The 21,955-nt window shown below is 39.9% G+C and overlaps 1 protein-coding gene across 8 annotated transcripts in view; it reads left to right on the top strand.

Annotated features, from left to right (window-relative positions):
- The window catches only part of DUSP22 (dual specificity phosphatase 22), a 57,094-nt gene extending 36,478 nt beyond the window's left edge, over positions 1-20,616 (top strand). For 4 of the 8 annotated variants that reach the window (XM_039869489.1, XM_039869490.1, XM_039869484.1 and 1 more), the window contains 4 exons: positions 5,410-5,459; positions 15,165-15,239; positions 17,598-17,769; positions 18,253-20,616. In XM_039869489.1, coding sequence (XP_039725423.1) covers positions 5,410-5,459; positions 15,165-15,239; positions 17,598-17,769; positions 18,253-18,435 — 480 coding nt within the window. In that variant the 3' untranslated portion in view covers positions 18,436-20,616. The remainder of the gene's footprint in view (positions 1-5,409; positions 5,460-15,164; positions 15,240-17,597; positions 17,770-18,252) is intronic. The other 4 variants (XM_039869488.1, XR_005654226.1, XM_039869485.1 and 1 more) reach the window with 4 other exon arrangements.
- Positions 20,617-21,955: the final 1,339 nt, after the last annotated feature.

Below are 21,955 nucleotides of genomic sequence, written 5' to 3'. Positions count from 1 at the left end.
TTAGTAAAATAAGAGTTACTGGAATACAAGCTCTGCGATAACTTGACAGTTGATCTGATAACCCAGAGGGCCACTAAGTGACTAATGGGTGGGGAGCGTCTACAGCTTAGATGTGCTGGTTGAAGGAAAAATTCACGTTCCAGGTGTGACGGATTAGAACAGTGCAAGATTTTATCATGTTACTCAGGATGGCACGCAATTTAAAGCTTATGAATTGTTTATTTCTGGAATTTTTCATTTACTATTTCCAGACTGTGGTTTACTACAGGTAACTAAAACCTTGGAAAGCAAAACCTCAGAGGAGGGACTTACTGTATAAGCAATGGTCTTGCTCCCGGTCAGGTGTGGAACAGCCCAAATTTAAATTAAATTAAATTTTTTTTTTTGGAGTCACATTTTTTGGGAATATTGTGAAATTAGCTCTGAATAGGGTCCCCAGTTTATTTCACTCAACTTGTTAATGGGTGTTAGATGATCATTGTTAATAAAAAGTTCACTGTTTAGGAACTGCAAAATCCAATTCGGCATGCTATCCTGATACTTCGTAAATGTGATTTTCAAAAAAATATATATCATCTCTATAGAAGAGTCCCCTCCTATGTTGCTAAGTGGTACTGGGATAAGATGAAAAACCAAGATTTCTAAGCATGTCAATTTTATTAGCAACTAAAATAACTCTTCCACTGCAGAAATTTCCGGACTCTGGACCCTTAGCGAGCACCACCTTCTTCTACTTATATTTTCTCTTAGATTTCGAATAGGTTGTTGCAGAGAATATAATTGTATTCCATAACTAGTTTTTGTTAGCTTTTCTGGGAGAGATAAAACAGATTCTGAAGGGCCTTATCTTTCGAAAAGTAGAATGTCAACTAGGTTCTTAAGAAGACTCTTACTTAATGATGTTTCAGAAAGAAAAGAACAGTGAATTTTAGAAATTGTACTTGAAACAAGCGAGAGTTTGATCTCTTTACTAGTCCTGAAATCAGAATCTTCACCCTACTTTTAAGTCCTTGCCTACATACCGTTTTGGGTGTATCTTTAGTTTCAGGCCCAAAGAAAGGCAAAAACTTACTTTTGGTGGTTACTATGCTTTTTGAAACAGAAAACTGAACAATATTAGAACTTTTGAGAATGTGCACTTAGAAAACTTTAACCATTTGTTCAAGAAGAGCCCCTGGGATACTTTCTAAACTCTTTTCTCAACCAAGTGATGTCTATTGTTTCTTTCAAAACTCAATACCAAAACTTCATCCAAAAAACTTTCTTTGGCAGATTTCACATAACTCTTCTGTATTTTCCTAATTTCTTTTTACATTATGTTATACTAATTGATGTGTTGCTTGGTATTGTGAATATTTAGTGTGTGTGGTCAGTGTATATAAGAGGCTTTTTCTTAATTCTCTACCTTTTCCCTCCCTGTGGTCCTCATCTTATCAGTATTGGTACAATTTGCTGAACATGTTAAGCCATTCAAAATGCCATATTGTCAGAAGAAATCGACTGCTCTTTGTCCCTCATAGAAATCACAACGGTCTTAAAGCACAGTCTGAGTCTCTTTCCTTTAACTGAGTTATTTTTATATTTCAGTGCTGTCTTGGTTCAGCTATCTAAATTGAAGCCTGTAACTTGACATTTATTAACTCCTTAAAAGTTCAATGTTAATTGGCTTTCTGGTAATCACTTTTTTGAAACATCATAGAAATTACTGAATTTTTATTTATTTAGTAATAATTTTATTTTAAAAAGAAGGTAACCAATTTTAGTTTGATGGGTTTTTAAAAAATATTTGAGGTAGTATGAAGTAGTAGATAATGCATAGCAAATGCTATACTGATGGAAACACTCCTGCTATTTTTATAACTTAGGAATTTTTTCAGATTTTTTTTCTTTACTTTAGGTTTGCTATACTTTATATAACTTAGCTAAAAACATTCTGTCCCTCATCTCTGTCTCTACAAACCTCAGCACTAGAGAATGGTCTGTTGTTTAGGTCCAATTAAATGAAAAATTTATTCCACATCACATCAAAACATTTGCAGGACCCAGTCCGTTAATCCTAGGATAAGTTAAGTTCGTCCAGATTTCTGGTAGCGTTGAGATCCTTCATGCTGCCAGCACTCTTGCTGCTTTCTGAATTAGTAATTAACTGCCATGTGTTATACACATGTGCAGGCATCTGAAGCCTTTTTTCAAGTACTTTATGTTCTACAATCTGTGGCCTCCAAGAGAGATACTTCTTGTGCTTTGTTAATGACTAAGCCAAGATAAATACATGTTCTTAGGCGGTGAGCAGCTGAAGATTTTTGACAGTTTTGACTCCTTTCTATACTGCATTTGCATAATTTGTTCCCTTCTTATTGTAGATCACAGTGAGATGCTTCTTAGCACATCCCATTGGAGTAGACAGGCGGGAGACTGATATCTGGAGCATGTTTGTGCAACGTGCCCTCACATGGAATGGCTGAAAGTCCAGCTTTCTTGTTTCCGTGATCATCAGGATAAGACATGGGCATTTTACAATATTTTTCTTCCATTACACTATTCTTATAGTGTGTTCCCATGTTAATTGTTTTTCACCTTATTCTCATCATTCAACAAACATTTAGTGAATGCCTACCTTTATGTGACAGGCACCATTCCAAAGAAAGTTAGTGTTGGATCTTTGAGAGGACATAATCTTATGTTTTATACTTTCTCTGTCCAGCCTTAACTGTAGAGGATCCCCGAACTTGTGACCAGGAACTACTTTGTTCTTCCTTAAAAGCTTTATAGATGGGAAGCTGTAGCTGCCACACACCCATCCCACTAGTGAGGGTGAGGGGACCAGCATGGACCAAAGTTGCCCCTTCCTCCTCTGTCTCAGGAAGGGAGGGATACCCTTTACCATCTTTCTGCCCTATAGGGCTGGCCTCCTTTCCTTTTGAGCATTAGGCACCGTGAAGGTGAATGTGACCCCATTTGGGGGACTCTTAAAGGAAGCACAGTGCTTTCTAACTGCACCGCTGTTGACGTTTATCATGAATTCTTTTAATCAGCTAAGAGCTTTTTAGCCTCCCCTTCTGACCATTCTCTTCCTTTTCTCCGTTTTTTTGTTTTGTTTTGTTTTTTCTTTCTTCCCAATATATGGGCTGGACTGACTTTAGATTCTGCTACTTTAAAATTAAGTGACTGTCACTCAGTGTGTGTGACAGGCAGGCATTTTCATCCTATCTTAGAGGGGATCCACCTCAGCATCCTTGATTAATTTATGTTGCTCAAACTGATGATCACAATGGAGGGGAAGGTAGAAACCTAAATATCCCTCTGGAAGTATTAATCTGAAAGAGGTGAGGAAGTGTGTGGGAGGAAAAAATTTCACAAGCTTCTGGGCCCTGACCCACAGCCAAGTCTCATTTAAGTGTAAAAGAAAAAAGTCAATGAGTCATTTCAATGGTGGATGTATGAAATGATCAGTGTGTGTCTCTATACCAACAAGCTTGTTTGGCCTCGATGGAGGAAAGGAGTGAAATGCCTTTATTTTTTACAATATCATTTTCTTTTCCATTTTATTTCCCTTTAAACCACTGCTCTAATACCTCTCTGAGTTTGAAGGTTCTTTAGAACTTCAGACAACTGCCTTGATGTTTCTGATAGAGCACAGTGCCCAGAGTCCAGGAAAAATGAGTACAGACAGAAGGAGGCAGTTAGGGATGATGAAGCGAGACTTGAAAGAGGGAGAATCTGCTGCTTCACTTTATTCTAGCAGCTGAGCCTTAAATTTTACCTTTGGCATATTAAAGCCTGTTTGGTTTTATGTGAAGTGTTCTGTATGGATAAGCAACGGTAAAATTCATCATCTTCAAGACTCAAAGGAGCCTTCGTTAGAAGATGTAATGATTGAATCAAGCTGGAAAAATATATATATATGTAAATAAGAACTAAGGAAAAAAAATGTTTTCCAACCTCTCAAAATAGTGGGAGACATTAGGGGGAATTGTATCACTCATGTCTTAGTTACAGACTACAGGTTTTACTCTGAGCCAGTTTCAGCAGCAATGAGTTTGTTGAGAGCTTTTGGTCTCCTCAGAGGAACTGGAGAAACAGGATTTCATCTGAGGTTCCAGGAACAACACCCAGACCACATCACAGAACTGGCTCAGTAAGATCTGCTACCACACTGCCGCCACCTGCACCTGCAAAGCAGGTGTTCTTAACCCATCTGACTCTTTCTATGTCCTGTTTCCAAATCTAGCTCATGTAAGTGTGTCAGATGATGAAACCAGGTCCTGAGTTTGTACCCTAATAGCAAAGGAGATTGAGAAATGTGGTTTGTGTGGATTGTGTATTGGGAAAGTAGGATTCACTTGTGGGGAAGTATCAAAATGTGGATCTGTACCAGGGTTTGGGGCAGCTACAAATTTAGATGTTCCTTACAAGACTACATTAGCAAATACAGCACAGAAATTCCTAATGATAGGAGTTAACAGTAAAATTTTAATGATCAACTACAAAAAAAATTCAAAAAATTCTGGATGTTATTTTATGACTCTCTTCAGTTTTTTTCTGTTTTCTGATATGTACACATACACACACTCACATACTTATTCATGACATGGTGGCAAGACTCTATGAGAGTAGGCTATCAAGAGAAGAAGGGATCAAAAATGGTTCCTCTTAGTTTTCATGAAGCCATATTCTTTTGCAGAGGTTTCTAGATTTTGTACTTTCACTTGACATTGAAGACCTTTTAAACTATACTTTAAGCCCTTTTGAAGAAACAAGCAGGTCTTTAATAAAACTCATTTAGCATTTTTGTGCAGCATAAATTTACATTAACATTTTTATAGATTTTTTTAGAGAACTATATGAAGTTTGTTTTTTCGAACTGTCCATTATTTTAAAAAAACTTAGTTTAGTACACAAAACTTTACTCCTCTGAAAATTGTTTTCGATGTATAAAAGCTCCTATCAAGTGCACCAGTGAAACTGTAATTCTCCTCATACTAAAATTTAACATAGAAAACTGTAACAACGTTATAGTTTTTAGTCATCATGTTAAGGTTTTTAATAACACTGGATTCTAAGTGAAATAGATTTTAAAAAATGTGGAATATATGAACAGGCATCTGAGATGATAGTTCTGAAAATTGTTGACACTTACCAGAAAGTACTCAATTATTTTACTCTTTTGATGTACCCTGTTTACAAGCTGTTTCCAACCTAGAACATGAATATTTGTACACATGACCACAGAAAATAACCAGGAACCTTAATTAAAGAGTTTTTCTTCGTTCCTTGGCAACAAAAGATGAGTAAAAAAACTTCTCCTTTTTATTTTTTATTTTTTTGATCTGAATAAATAGTTCCTTTAAATATTTTTCTGTACTGGATAGCATCTTTTATTTTATTTTATTTTTTATCATTCTACAGGGGGTTAAGTACCTGTGCATTCCAGCAGCGGATTCACCATCTCAAAACCTGTAAGTTTTTTTTTTTTTTCTGTATTATTTGAAGATACTAAAAATGAATTAAAGACAGTAAAGTCAAATAAGTAAAGGACAGTGAAGTTATTGGAGGCAATGGGACCCTTGATGCTGTGCATAGCTGCTGCCTTCCAGGAGAGACCCTGAGGCCCACAAAAGTTTATGCTGCTGAGTTGGGCAGAACTGTAGCTGGAGGTGTGCTTCTTGTTTGCCGATCCTTCTACTCTGCTCTAACTGATGAGATGTCTAAAGGAGAATCTAATTTTTAAAAAGGATACCTCAAACCAAACCTTTAGCATGTTCATCCTTTCTCTAGAAGCAAACCCTTAAAGAAGCTGTTAGATTTTGTGTAATGCAGCACTGTCCAACAGAAATAGAATATGAGCCACAAATGCAAGCCATACATGTAATTTTAAATTTTCTAGGAGCCACATTTAAAAAAAAAGTAAAAATAAAAAAGAAATAGGTGACACTAGTTTTAGTAATATGTTTTATTTAACCCAGTATATCCAAAGTACTATCATTTCAACCACATGCTCAATATTTTTTAATGAGATAGTTTACATCCTTTTTTTATATTAAGTCTTCATATTAAGGCTCTTTTTTTACATTTACAACACATCTCAAGTTTAGATCAGCTTCATTTCAAGTACTCAATAGCCACATATGGCTAGTCGCCACCATGTGGGACAGCATACTTCTAAAGCCTGTCTGAGTTGAGTGAATAGAACTTTCTGGTTTAGGAAAGTCCAATCCTCTATTCCTCACAGCTGAAATTTGTAATTGCTATCTTTTCCAGATCACAGCAGCATATAGAGACCCATAGGATTAGGCTTTGGCAGAATGAAGGTCAGGCCTCTGGAGACCTACAGCAGTTACAGCTTTAACACTCACACTCTTCAGTTTTCAGAAATGACCCAGAAAGATCATGACGTGGAGCAGATAACAGTTTTACTAAAGCGTGGATTTGAACCATGCAGACTGAGAGGCTGGGGGCAGAAGTAAAATATTTAGCCATTCGGTGTATCTCGCAGACCCCAACCTCAGCTTTTCAGTCTAGCCTTGTGCTGTCAGACACAGTGACCCTCCTAGAATTACATGTCACTGCATTTCATCAGAGAAACTATAAGCTTTGGTGCCGTTTGTGAATTTGGGAGTCCATAGGCTTGTCAGGATTTATCCTTCATGGTTCTTGAGTTCTATTGCCTACAAATCCTATATAAGTACAGACCGCATAATCTTATGTTTAGTGTTCCTCTCTTGAAAGCTGTCAAATTGGAACATTAGCCAACCTTGATTTTTCATTGCTGCAGTGAAATCACAGTTTATGCAATAATTTGGGGGGAATCTCCTTGTTTGAAAAAAATGAGGCTAGACCTAGGATAGATTGGAGTGAAGAAGGATGAGGGGATTGAGCAGGAGGACAAGGTGGTGTAGCGTTAGACCAGGAAAGGGCAGGGCCAAGTTAGAAGTGGGGGCAATTATGTTCTACCCAGGGCTTGTGTTTCCATGCTAACTCTCCATATTTCACAGGAAAAGTCAGTCTTTAATATTGAGGGTGGTAGAAGAAGGATTTTTCTGAGATCAATAGGAAAACAGTAGTAGCTTAGGTCTGGAAGGAGGGGAAGAGCATTAGAGAACTTCCTTGGTTACTGGTCGTGTCAAGAAACAGAAGTGGTTGGAAGGGCATGGTGTGTACGGAAGGAAGTGAGCCACTGCCTTTCTCTGAAGACCACAGCAATCTTCTGCTTGTGTTTTGATGGCTATTTTTAGACTGGTTGCTTTGCCGTTATCTCAAACTGAGATTCTAACATTGAATATATCAATACCTGATTGGAAATTTGACTCTTTGGAATAATCAAACTGTAATACATTCTGGATATTTGTTGTCAAGGTAGATGACCACCTGTACCTGAGCTGCCCCCAGGGCTTCTCAGCTTTGTTAGGAGCCAAGCACTGCACTTACCAGGACAATAACCCTGACTTACCAAGTGAAGACTGGGCATTGATTGAGTGGTCCTGCGTTATATGGACAAGTAAGCAGTAGACCTAGAATTAGATATCTCAAATATAAAACCAGTTTCATCTACTTTAGGCAAGTCATTTTAACCCATCTAAACTTCAAGTCTTTCATCTAAAAAGGCCTGCCTTCACAATTTTGGAGATGAGATCATGTATGTGAAAATATTCTCTATGAACTCTAAGTACTTTCAAAAATAAGAGTATAATTTTACTCTACTCAAAATAAAAGTATATTACTATATCTTGAGAGTTATAGAAAAGGTAGTTGAAAATAAGTTTTGATGCTCAGGAAGCCTGCTTCATTTACTTGGAAGATGTGCTTACGTGGAAAAACCAGAGTGACAGAGAATGCAACAGCCGCTTCTCTGAGTTCCAGTCTCGTGGGTCAGTTCAAATCTTCTGGCAAAATTAGCACAAACACAGTTACCTTGGGGCCAGAGGACTAACTCATAAGATTTGAATTAGTTCTCATCTGTCCAAAATATGTACAATGATTTTGTTAAAATGTATGGTTTGCCTTTTTAACCCTTTCCTTGTACCTGGATGAAAGCGTAAGTGTGGGAAACCAGTTTCCAATAGTTAATTATTACAGCATTTATGTTTGGGTCTAATGATAGGACTATGTGGAGAATGCACCATCGATGCTCTTTCGAGTCAAGTCCTACAATAGTATGATCTCTGTTTCAGTTGAAAAACAAAGTCAAGATCATAACTCATTGAAAGACAGAAAAACTGACATTCTACTGTTTTAGTTATGAGTATAGGTCCTTCTTTGGGGAACTTAGTTTTAATCCCTTAGTAATAGCAAAGCTTATGTGTAAGTAGGGCTTTGAGCATGTAAATGTCCATGATTCTATAAATATTTCTTGCTGTACTAAGTTATATGGAAATTATGGAGTTAAGTTTGAATTTTGAGTGTACTTTGTATGTTAAGAGATAACTCGTGAAATAGCTTGAGTTTCTCTTTACCTTTTACAAATATTTCACTGAAAAACATAGCATGCCTTCGAACAGCAAATATGCTTTCATGATATAATCAGACTATTAACTTAATGTTGGCATGCAGAACACTGACTCTTTATGTGACCTACCACACTTTGGGTAGCCTGCAAATATTAGGAGCCTATGAAGACTGAAATGAACCTTCACTTCTGTATCATCAACCAAAGTGGGTGGCCAGGAGATAAATACTCTTAATGCTCTGCTTAACAAAGTGAGAGGAATCATGCCTATCACTTGGAATATATACTCTGGGTAACCAAATTAGAACTAGTAGTTCTTTAGTCTAGGCACTTGTAATTCCTGATGCCTAAGAATTCCTACATTTAATGACAAAATAAATTTCAGAAAACTGTATTGCTTGTGTTTTAAACTTACAGATTTTTAAAATTATTTCCAGCTTTGGATTTTGAGATTTTATATCCTAAATCTTTACCCACAAATTTCTATACCAACAGGAATTCTTCTTGCTAATTATGCTTAGTTAGAGGTTTATGACCTTTTGAGACTGCTTTCACTTGGCATTCAGTTGCTGCAAACTCCCCAGAAAGGTCGGTTTCTTTCTTGGCCTTATGCTTACAAATACCCCCATCTTATCTTCCAGGAACTTAATATGCATAAACCTGGTTTGAGGTAATTTTAACGCATTAAAATTTTAGCTCAGTTCCCCCTACCACCTTGCCTTGCAAAGTCAGGAAATGTGAAAGTTCAAGTTCTCATAGTTGTAATAACCCCCCAGACCCAGGCTGCTGCATTTTGCATGATTTGTCACAATTAGAGGCATCCTAGAATTTGTATCAAGTGCACACACTACATGTTCTCCCAAGTGGCTAGTGTAGGGTGGTTTGGTGAATTAAGGCTTTGGAAATATTTACATTTGCTTCCTTTCTATGCTTTCTTAGGCAAGTTATTTAACCTTACTTCTCTCACTGTAAAATACCTATCACAATTTTTATAGTACCAAGTGAGATAAGTAAAAGTGTTTTTTATGAATACTAAGCATTTCCAAGGATAAGATTATATTTTCTGTCTATTCAGGTAAGGAGTATTAATGTATTTTGAGAGTGGATAGTTAGATGTATAGTAGCTTCTTTTATTTCTTCTTATTTTAACATTTATTAAATTGGTGTTTTGTATTTAGACATCATTAAGAATGTAGTTATCTTTTTTAATCTTCTATCAAGTCCAGGGGAATTTGGTCTGTGCTGTGAAGTCAATAGCATTACATTGTTACAGTAGAGCCTTTTTGACATTCTGTGGTTAGAGAATTGAGCAGATCTCTAAATTTCTTGAGATTTTTCAGTGAGGAGAAGAGTCATTAGCAATACAGAGAATTTATATTTAAAATGTCATTAAAACTTCCTTGCCTTATTCCACCTCCCTATCTTTTTGTGTATATTTCTTTAGTTTAGCTGATGTCTCCTTTGCTCTTATTTGTATTTTTCTCTATTTTCATTATTTAAAAAGCAATTTTGCAAGATCAGAGCTAGGTAGTCCTTAGTGGCCCTTCTAGAGGTGCACATACATGTGCATACACACATGAGAACACCCATATGTGCTCACACAGGACTCCTAAGGACTTTGCAGTCCATGGAAAATGTGTTTTTTTTCATAAAACTTCCCTTATTTAACTTAAAAAACTCACTATTTTTAGTTTTAGCGTATGTCTTCCTAAGTTTTTTTAGTGTTGAACTATTCTCTCTGAAATGATGTTGTAGATGGTAGAGAGGGTTTTTTGGGGTTTTTTTGTTTGTTTGTTTGTTAGTTTTAGTTTGTTTTTTAAATAACCTTATCTGCCAAAATGAAAAGTAAGGTACAAACAACCTGATTGAAAAATGAGCAGAGGATCTGAATAGACATCTTTCCAAAGAAGACATACAGATGGCCATCAGGTACATGAAAAGATGTTCATCATCACTAATTATTAGGAAATGCAAATCAAAACCACAGTGAGATATCACTTCACACCTGTTAGAATGGCTGTTATCAAAAAGAAAATAAATAGCAAATGCTGAGGAGGATGTAGAGGAAAGGGAACGCTTGCACACTGTTGGTGAGATTATAAATTGAAGCAGCCACTATGGAAATAGTATAGCAATTCTTCAGAAAATTAAGAATAAAACAACTATGTGATCCAGCTATTTCAACTTCTGGGTATTTATCAAAAGATATGAAGACACTAATTCAAAAGGTAAATGCACCTCAATGTTTATTGCAGCATTATTTGCAATAGCCAAGATATAGAAACAACATTAAGTGTCTATCAATGGATGAATGGATAAGGAAGATGTGGTACATGTATACAATAAAATATTACTCGGCCATAAAAAAAAAAATGAATCTTGCCACTTGTGACACGTAGATGGACTTTGAATGCATAATGCTAAGTGACATGTTAGAAAGAGAAAAACAAATGCCAGATGATTTCACTCATGTGGAATCTAAAAAGCCAATAAACACAATGAACGAACGAACGAACAAAACCAAAACAAACTCATACATACAGAGAATAGATCAGTGGTTACCAGAGGTTTAGAATGTTGGGGATGGGTGAAAGAGGGGGAAGAAGGGCTTAATTATATGGTGATGGATAGAAACTAGATTTTGGGGGTGATCACTGTGTAATGTATGCAGATGTCAAATTATAATGTATACCTGAAACTTATGTAATGAAAATAATTTAAAAAGAAAAGTATGGCACACACATTCCCAATTTTTTAAAAATGTTGACAGTGCAGGAAATAGAAAAGTTGGAGAATCACTAGTATAAATGTGAGTTTTATGTGTTTAATGCTGTGACCTAATAAAACAGCCCTACCAGTGTCTGTAAAGGTGAAGAACATTCCTTCTTACTTGCTTCTGGGTGGAGTGAGGGCTTCACAGTCAGTGTTCTGGCTGGAGGGCACCAGACAGGACTGGGGGGCCTGGACTGATTTTGCCCCAGGAGAAAGCAGCTCTCTGATCTGAGCCTACTTTCCAGAGCCTGGGGCCAGATAGAACACTTCAACCATTTGTTTTTTTCAATCATTCTTTTCTGAGAGAAAACAAAATCTAAGGATGCTTGCCTTTTCTGAATTTTTCTCCTTTGCTTTCATGCATACATGTATAAACACACACGTATTTATACTCTGTTGAGGGGAGGGAAAAGTATCCTGATTCTTGTGACATGCTGTCAGTATGGCTGGCTGCGGGTAACCCCAGCTGCCCTTCAGGGCACTTGGCGAGATCCCTGGGCTCATGCAGTCAGAGTCCTTATCAACAGGACAGGACTGCCTCATTTCCCCCAGTGGGGATCATAGCCACCAAGCCCTGTGGTCTTCAAGTAAGAAGAAATTGTTCAGCCTCAAAAAATGAGCACTGCATGGTGTGGCTTTGCTCGATCCACACACCATCTTTTCTGTGGGCTCTCCGAAGGTCAAAACCTGTCTAGTCCTGGTTCTGGGCCTCTAGATGGAGAGAGGGAGGGTTGGGGATGCGCTGGTCTGTGAGGAAGCCTAGCACAAACTAAGAAGGAAGAAGAGGAAGAGGGTCAGTCGCAGAGCTGTTGAGCTGTTGGCTGAGCCCCTAAGGAGGACATCTCATCTGAAGTGCCCTTCTGCCTGACCCAGGGTGTTCCCTTAAGGTTCTCAGCAGCAGCAGGCATTATCAGGTGAGTTTGTAACACACGTGTAGGTTGCACTTTCTTTCTGGATTAGTCCAGTTGGCTTTCCCAGGACAGAACTTATTCCACATGTCTTTGTATGGAAGTAAAGGTACAAAATGAGAAGCAAAATGAAGAGCAGGAATAGGGAAGCTATGTTCATTGAAACAGCTTGTGGTGGGATGGTGCTTCAGATTGTGCTTCTGCTTCACATTGGAGGATTGAGCAATATCAGGACCAGAGTCGCGGGTATTTCCCACTGTGGAGGAGGGAGTTTAATGACCAGAGCTTAGGCTTATGTCATTAGCTTCCCTGGAAATAATCCCCCACTCCTTGGAGTACACCAAAGCAGTAGCAAACACCCTGTCTCCTGGCTTTTCTTGGAAAAGGCATTTCTAGGAATGTCTGCCTGGCTTGGCCTCATGCCTAATGTGTTTATGAGTCAGTTTCATGACAGGACTCTGAGCCGTCCCTCATTGGTATGATAATGCTCCTGAGCCAGGGCTGTGAGCAGGCCCTCTTAGAGATGCTTGCCCTGGGGCTTTGTAGCCCTTGCCACAACAAAGTGGTGGACAGGAACTGTCCATGAATTTGCCCTGGACTTAGTGCTTGATGCAGAGAGAGCTGAGAGAGTAAAGGGTTTGCAGTGGGTGGAGTAGGGGTACCTCCTCACTATTTCCTCAACTCCTTCACACACTTTTTCTGGGCTTTGGAAAGTTTGGATGTTGCCCAGCTGACCACGCCCATATCCTCTTATTCTGAGATGTGGCAAAGCGGACTCTTGAACCCAGGTACATCCCACAGGTTTTAAGACCTGCGTTTCATTGTGCATGTGGTTTGGGATGTGCAGATGTAAAAGTCAGATATAAGAAGTTGTTCCCGTTTGGACGTTTCAAAAGGGATTCATTTGTCACCTTTGTAAGATCTTGGTGACTTCCAGAACATTGACCATGTCCCTCAAAATACCAAGGCCTGCCTGCCTGCCTGGTGGAGCACTGGTAACTTTTATGTCACTGGGTGACCTTTGCAGTGTTCTGAGGCAATCTGTGATTTATTCAGTTATTTAGGTAATTGTCATTTTTTTCTAGATTTGCTTTTTATTTTCTGGTAGTTGTGTTCTTCCCTGCCTGTCTTATTTCAAATGCAGCTCTCCTTGACCAGAAAGAGACCCACAAAGGACAGGCATGGAGAGGCCTCTCCAAAACCCTTGGATGCCGCAGTGTGGCTGGCCTAGTGGACAAAGACGTGCATCCCTCAGCTGCTAGCCTACTGTCAGGGGTGTGTTCTGGGTTCTGGGCTGCCTATCCTGGTCCTGGGATCTACAGTCAAACCCACCCCACCTGTCTACCGTATGCACTGGCCTACAGAGAAGAATAAGTCACACTGCATAAACCATGAAGCAGTTTGAAGATGAGCAGCTGGTAACCACTCCTAAGCCAGAAGAATTGGCTCCGTGTTTTAAAAATTGTTGAATTAGTTGCTGATATCAGGTAGATTATATTTGGCTATAAGTAACAGAATATCTGATTGACAGTATTTTAAGTTATAAAGATATTTATTTACCTAACGCCCTGACCAAGAAGCCTGAAGCTGGATGCTCTTGGGCTGCACATTAGCTCCCTGATGTCCCTGTTTCCACCCCACTGCCCTTTTACTTCAGGAACCTGTCACCTGTGGTTACAAGACATCTGATGCAGCTCTAAGCATGGTGCTCACTTCCAGTTCCCTGGCAGGAAGCCTGGAACAGAGATAGATAGCGTTCCTTTAATCAGGAAGGAAAAACTTCTCCAGAAGTCCCCATAGCACAGCTTTCCCTTTAACTTCTCTGTGGCCAGAACTGGATGGAAGATGGGATATTCTTAGGGACTAGGCACCTTGCTGCCCCAAATAAAAACATACTCTGCCACCATTTGATATGTTAAAATCAGAAGAGTTCACTGCAAACTCCAGATTGCTGGTTTTGCTTGAGAGAGAGGAATCGCTGAACACTGAACCTTTACTCCTACCTGTAGCACCTTTACCTGGCCTGGTTTCTGCTGGTCATATCTTCCCAAATGCTCACATCCCTCCACATGACTCTGCTACCTGACTTCCGTGGGCTTTTGCTCCATACCCTTGTTCTGGGGACTCTTTCATTACTAACACTTCAGATTTCAGGATTGCAGCAGGAATCTTTTTTTTTTTTTTTTGACTGCTTTATACTAAGCCAATCTTTGGGAATAGAATTGCAATGCCTTGAGTCAGTTTGCAAGTTTATGTCTTACAAGCATTCGTCCATTCGTCCCTGGGAAATTTAACAGATGCATGTCTTGCAATCCTCTGGTAGTTATATTTCAGGTGAGAGTCTGGCATCTTTGGGTTAGACATTCCACTGATGACAACGTCATGCCTGCGTTTGGTCGTAGAATGTGTGTGCATGCATGCACCTATACAGTTCCTCTATTGCCTGCTGTTCTAGTCTATCTGGGCACCTGCACTTAGATTGCTTCATCCCTGAATCTATTGCAGCTTAGCAAAGTCCCTGGTAAGAGTCAGTACTCAATCAGAGCTTACAGGGAGATGAATTTAGTCCATGGGCAACTTCAAATGATTTGCTGCTTTTTATAGGCCATTCAAAGGTAGAAGACAATGAAAAGCAATGGGAGCTTGCCTGATGTGGGCACCTTCTTCACTTGAATGGCTACGAATGTCCATAGCTGGTGTTCAGGTTATTGGTGTGAGGTCCCTGGTGGGCTGCTGAGTATTTCTGACCATGGGGCTGGGCAGAAACCACCCTGCCACCACCACAACCAGTCACTTGCAATCGTGTATTTCAGAGATTCCTTGCAGAGAAATTCTGAAAAGCCCAGAAGATGGGTGGCTGTCCCTTGCCCTCAGTGTTGTGTGTGATGTATCCAAGGCTGAAGCCACTCCAGCCCTACATAGTGTGACCTATGGGAAGCTGTGGAGCTATGAGACCTTAAGAAACCTCAGGTGGATTTTTCTTTTCATCATGTCTAGGGTAGAGAAATGCCACTTCTCTCTTTTTTTTCCACCCCCAGATCAAGACATTTCAAAGAAAGTATTAAGTTTATTCACGAGTGCCGACTCAGGGGAGAGGGCTGTCTTGTACACTGGTATGTATGCCTCTTGCCTAATAATGCTTATCATATTCTGCTCAGCTTAGTTTCTCATCAAGTAGTTTTCTGTGTAATTAATTAGTTTATCTCCTAATAGCTTTCTCTACCCTCTAAATCTCAAACACATCCCACCTGACCCCTCCTGTTTGTTAGTCATTGTTTGCTTTTGTTGAAAGAAAATCTAAATTTTTTATTCCTTTTAACTTAGGATTTTCATTTTCACAGTTATGATTTCTGTAGAGACTGTCAAGGTTACTAGACAACAGAATCTCCTTTTCTAGCCTACCTCTAACATTTAATCAGAACAGCTTCCTGAAAAAGAGTACATATTTTGTAAGCACATTCCTGAAACTTCAGTGGTCTTTCAAAACACTGCAGAGATTTGATCGCATATATGGGAGTTTAGTATTACATTACTATAACACCTAAATGACTACTTCTTTTTTGTTTGTAGATTCAGGCATTCATGTATGTTTGGCTTATTACTGCTTTGCTCTGAAAAGATCTGAACAGACTCTTAGAATTAAACAGTTTCTATACAGCTACCCACCTTCAATCAGCCATAGTTTGTGTGTGTGGAAATATGTATGTGTGTATATGTATATACACACATATATATGCATGCATGCACGTGTGTGTGTGTATATATATATATATATATATATATATATACACACACACCCTACTACCTACACACACATACACACACACATATGTGTATATATATGCTATGTAAAGAAAGCTGTTATAACACATAACCCAAGGACTGCACACATAAAGTTCTTACCACTGAACCTGGCACATAGTAAGCTCTCAGTGAGTGTCAGCTCTCTCATTTTTACTACCTCTAATAGTCATCCTAATAACATAACTAATTTGTCTAGGGAACCAGCAGCCAATGTTCTGGAGCCAGAACTCTGCTCTCTGTTAAAGTGTAGGCTGAACGTCTCCCCTCTCTGTCTTGAATGAGGCTTGATATTAACTAACAATCTTTTAAGTTCCCCCAAAGAGGTTGCTGTTGCAGTGAAAACTCTTTAGAAGTGCTAAGTGATGTCTCCTGGGGAGTGTTGCTGCTAAGATTGGTGGCTGTCCTGCCATGACAGAATCTATTGAGTGATATCCAGAGGAGTCATTCATGAAAATTGAAATTTGTTCTAAGGGCCAATAGATAGATTGCTTTAAAAATGGTGTTCTGCAGTTTTATGCAGTTCTTAAAATACTGATTTTTAATTTCACTTTTAAAAAAGAGTAGGGCATGTTATAAATACAAATTGTAGGTTTTGTAACATCATTTACCTTTGCTTTAAAGCACTTTGGAGGCTGCCGTTGGAGCCATTTAAAGGGGAGTTTTGAGCTCTTATGCCTGGGCTTCCAGGGCTCCTGGTGAATTAGAATCTCCAGGGTTGCAGTTAAAGAGGGTGTATTTTTTTAAAAGCTCTCATTATTTCTACTATAAAGCCTAAGGGAAGAGCCACTACTTGAGAATGGTTTACTATTATTATTACTATTATCATCATTATTATTTATATTTAACTGTGTGTCTGATATTCTAGAAATTTATATTTCTTACAGTTGTGTAAATCAGAAGATAGGCTTTTCTAAAAATGAGAAATTTGCTAAACTTCCCCATCTTAAACCGTTGGTAGAGCACTCTGAGTCTGACGCAGCACAACCTTTCTGTGACCACCTTAATTTGCATATGTATTTAAAATTCGTCTCCTTTCTCAGCCTGCCAGAGATGATTAACAGTTATTGTCTGCAGAGCATCTACCTTGACCCTGAATCTCAGAGCACACATGGAGTATGCCCGCTGTGGTGCTCTGCTTAGTTATTCAAGAAGAACAGAATATTTGGTAATGGCTTCTATATTTAAGAGGTTTTTTAAGTTATATTTTTGGCCCTCACATATCTAAGAAAGCCAGATTTTTTTAAACGTAAAGCCTTCTAAACTGCTGCAAGTTATAAATGGATTTCTTGCATAGATCTCAAACCCCTCAAGTTCCTTTGCTGTGCTTTAGTTATTTTATCTATTCAAGGAAATGGGGAGTATCTGAAGACTAACTCATGAGTGATAGAGAATCATAACACTGAAGTGTCTGGAGCAACAGCCAGCAGAAAATCAATAAAAAATGAGGCTAACAGATAAAGAATGCCTCAGATTCTAGTGTAATAAAGAGAAGCTTGTATGTTTCTGAGTAATTTCCAGGTAACGTTGGTTTGCCATCCACTCATAATCCAAGGCAGGAAGATTTTTTAAAATAAGGTCTACAGAATCTCTTGCTCCAAATGGATCAGGAAGTAGACTTGTGGACCCTAAACCTCCCCTGCCCATGTGGCGTTCTCTTGGCCCTACAGCCTGGCCGGTGTCTCCAGGAGTGTGACTCTGGTGATCGCATACATCATGACCGTCACTGACTTTGGCTGGGAAGATGCCCTGCACACTGTGCGTGCGGGGAGGTCATGTGCCAACCCCAACCTGGGCTTCCAGAGACAGCTACAGGAATTTGAGAAGCATGAAGTCCATCAGGTAACCATGCTCAGGGGCCTTCGATGATGTAGGCATTAGCCCCTGGGAAGATGCTTCAGTCTTCCTGTACACTCCTAGAAGCATGGGATTTGAAATTGGAAAGGCCCGCAGAGGGCATCTGGTCCAAGGATGCCCCACATGCATCCCCATCAAAGTCATCACTGATCCCTTGTTCACCAACTGCGGCCACAGGACATTGCCCTTTACCATCTTCAGTAGGCCCCATGTCAGCTTCTGTTTCTTTGCCTTTGGGTCAAATGTCATTTTCTTGGTTTGATTTGTTTTCGTGTCCTCAGGCCAAAATGTTGAAGAAGCAGCGATTCTCTCGCTTGACACTGACTGGCCAACCACAGAGCTATGACTGCTCAATGCTCATTTATTTCCCAGTTTACATGTGGCAAAATCTGTACCATTAATAGGTTAAAGTCTACATGGATGCAAGTGTGTGTGTGACATTTTGAGTTTTGTTTTCAACTTCTCTAGTACCGGCAGTGGCTGAAGGAAGAATATGGAGAGAGCCCTTTGCGGGATACGGAAGAAGCCAAAAACATTCTGGGTAAATATAAAGAGCAAGGGCACATGGAGTCCCAGCCTGGTGCATGGAGGGGGAGCAGCTTTCAGGCCCTGCCTCCTCTGGCCTACAGCAACTATACTACAGAGACCTAACACTGCAACCTGGTGCCTGCCTTTCCGCTGGGCCTCCTGGTGTGCTGGCTGCCACCTCAGAGGACAGGAAAGGGAGGGTGGTGAAGAAGGTGGATCCAGGCTTCTTCTCAGGACCCCACCCAGCCCTGCTTCAGGCCCCTCTACTCTGCCCACTCCTGCCTAGCCAAAGCCCGCTGCACTGCCTGGATGCTGCCCTATTGCCCACACTGCCGCGCACCTCTGTGCGAATGTGTCTGTGCATGTTGTGAATGTATGAACAGTGCTGGAAAAGACAAAATCCACACTGCCAGGATTGGTGTCTCCACATTTCCCTTTGTCCAGGACTCCACATGGAAGGCTTTAAAGTTGACATCTGAAAAGCTGCTCATTCAGAAGCAGCATGTACCTGTGAGTACACAGGGAGGAGGACTCAGGGGGCTGAGCAGCTGAAAACAGAAGCCTCCTTCAGAACCCAGGGCAGCAGGAGGCCCAGACTCCTTCCTGAGGGTAGTTGCAGGGTTTTGGAAGGTGGTGGGGTTGGTGCTCTGAGCATTGCCTCTACCTTAATGAAAGTGCCCCAGGCCTTGGCTCCCTACTGCCTCAGGTCAAGGCTGGGTTTTCAGCCCATCCCGTCCCAGAGTTCTATTTGAAGTGTGTTTTCTGTGGTACTGACTACATTTTAGTTCCATGGGGGAGCACTACCACTTCAGCCAAAGCTGTGTGCCCAGAGCACCCTTCCTTTCTCCTTCCAGCTTCACTTAACTCCTAACCTCTTGCTGTTCTCACTCTTCAAGGGGTCTCTTCTCACTTCTCAAGATTTGCATGCACCCTTAGGAATTAGGAAGAAAGAGCACTTATTAGGCACTCTAGCAGTTTGCATTTAAAAAATACATTTAAAAATGCCTGAGCACATATTAAGCACCTTTGTATATGCTGTGGATTTGATATTTGATCTCAGCTACCTCATTAAATATTTTCTGACAAGGTGTTTTTTGTTATTCCAATCAAGTCTGCCTCTTAGTTGAAAATGTTTGGTCATAACTGCTTTTAAACCAAAGAGAAAAGCATCAGTATCATTGAGCTATTTAAAGTTTCTGATTTGGGCTCCAATAATGCTTTCTCGTGGATAAAATTTCACATTTATGCCTGGGCCAACAGGCCTGAGAGCATCTATAGTTTGCAGCTTAGGGCAGCAGGCATCTTTGTATGCTGTGAGCAACTCTGTGATCCAGTCCTTTATACCAGCTCAGATTGTTTAAGCATGCAGAACCATAAGAAATGAAAAAAATATACTCGGTTTCTCCCTAAGAAGATATTGCAATCCATTTCTCTGATTCTACATATAGAAAGAGCCCCTGAATAAAAAGAGCAGTTTCCTCATGCAGTTATAGGATATGTCACAGGAGAGCCCTTTGGGGAACAGGGAGAATGAAGTCACCTGACTCTACACACTCATACGGGCCCTAGATACACAATGAAAAAGGGAAACATGACCATAGAATTATCCATCTACAGCTGAAACAATTTGCCTATGAAGTACATTTTTTCCCTTCAATCAAAAAGAAATGTATATATGTTAACTGAAAGAGTATTTAGGATGTCAGCTTGAATGCTTAAATATGTGTGTACATTTATGAACATCAAAATATATTTTTAATATTTGTTGCCAGTAATGTTCTTTTTCCACAGCCACACCAGGAATTCTGAAGTACTGGGCCTTTCTCAGAAGACTGTAATGTCCCTGAAGTTTCTGAAATATTGCAAAACCACAGAGTTTAGTCTGGTGCTGCCAAAAAGAAAAGCAACCTAAAGTTTATTTTTAAGTATCCAGATGTAATTTGTAAATTTGTTTGTTTTTCATTTTAAACTAAATACATGTATAATCGTGTTGTTATACTCTTTAGCAAGAGAGTATATTTTTACCTTAATTTCTCTACTGCAGCTATTTCTTTAACTTTAACTTCAATGCCTTTAAAGCAGTCTCAGGGCCCTGCTCTACTGTTGTGGTTGCTGCCTAGTGATCACAATTGCTTCTTGTGATGATTGTGCTGTGTGAACTCTGCTCATGTGTTCTTAAATTCCCCAGCTTGGGATATACCTCTTGGTGTGTGTTTTATCTATGGTTTGTGTTCTCCGTGGTGGCATTTACCAAAAGCTACACATTTTTGTTAATAAAGGGCAACTTAGCCACATTTAACTTCATGTGCAATTCATTCTTCCTTAGCTGAGGTGTGGATGTCGCACCTCATGTTTCTTCCTATGAAGGTCATGAAGCAGCTGCAGAGTCTGCTCCTCCAGCGATCATACTGGTTTTATTTTAGAGGCTACTCTTTTCCTCTAGAAGGTAGTGCAGCTGACCCGAGGAAAGTGAGAGAAATTAAACAGAAAGAAATTCAGATATTGGAGTTATGTTTCCCCAGCGTGGGAACTGAATAGCTGGCACCCCTGGAACTACGGCATTTACCACAGGTAACGCAGCCCAGGCACTCCGTGAACATCTGCTGCACATTGTTGAATGAAGTTATTCTGATTGTATATTCAGCTTTTAATTTGAAAAAACACAAACTGGCTCAAAGAGTAATTTAAGTCAATTTCCTAAATTTTCCTTGTCTAAAGAAGGGGTAGAGGGAGGGACAGAAATTTAACTTTTTATTTCAAAGATAAGTTTGGCTTGAACTGAAGGCAGGTATACATGGGCCCTTTGACTGTAGGTGGCAGGCTTGCCATGTGTTCTAAGTTTCTGTTTCTAATACCTGGAAGCTCCTGCCAAGGGGCTCAGGGGAGGAGCTGGGAGCTGTGTTGGGGTGAAGAGGACCCTCCCTCTGCTGACAACAGGCCTTGATGGCCGTGAGATGATATGCACTGATCAGTTTTGGGCATTAAAATGCTTATTCTGACTCAGCAGGCTTGCCAGGGTATAGCACAGGTAATCCAGTTGTAGGCACCTCTGAATACTCCCATGTGCCAGAGCTAGAAGCCCAAGACATTTCTGTTAAGATAGTATTGACCATGCTTAGATGTTAGAGATAGAAGCTCCTTCTCTGTCCACGACCATACCAGGTGTTTGGGGTCACACTGGAGGTGGGGAATGGAACAATCCTGCTGCTCTGGGGCCTTGGTTTGTCAGATGACGTGGTCATGGAAGTTTTCTTAGGGTAATTTTTCTGTGATTTTTTTGCACACATCCTTTCTAGCCTGGAACTGAGAGTCATGGCCAACAGTGGAGGAGACTTAAGTGGGCCACCTGCACCTACCTCTACCTCATTCAGTTATTTGCTCATTTACTTGTACTCACTACATTTACTTTATATTCATCACAGCAGGTGCTGTGGGATTCAGGCAGGATGCACAGATACACTCCTGATTTTCAGAAACACTTGGTGGGATTGGCAGTTAGGAAAATTGGCAATTACACAGTGAGTCATAAAGAACAGTATAGGTGTTCCTGGTGTTATGTGTAGGGAAGGAAATGAAGAAATACTACTCCAGTTTTGGGGTGAGGGATGTGGTGTTCCAGAAAGGCAGCTCAGAAAAAGTGATA

The sequence above is a fragment of the Pteropus medius genome, unplaced genomic scaffold, assembly GCF_902729225.1.
Source record: "Pteropus medius unplaced genomic scaffold, Ma_sr-lr_union100, whole genome shotgun sequence".
Lineage (NCBI taxonomy): Eukaryota > Metazoa > Chordata > Mammalia > Chiroptera > Pteropodidae > Pteropus > Pteropus medius.
This window is presented reverse-complemented; position numbering and strand designations above follow the sequence as displayed.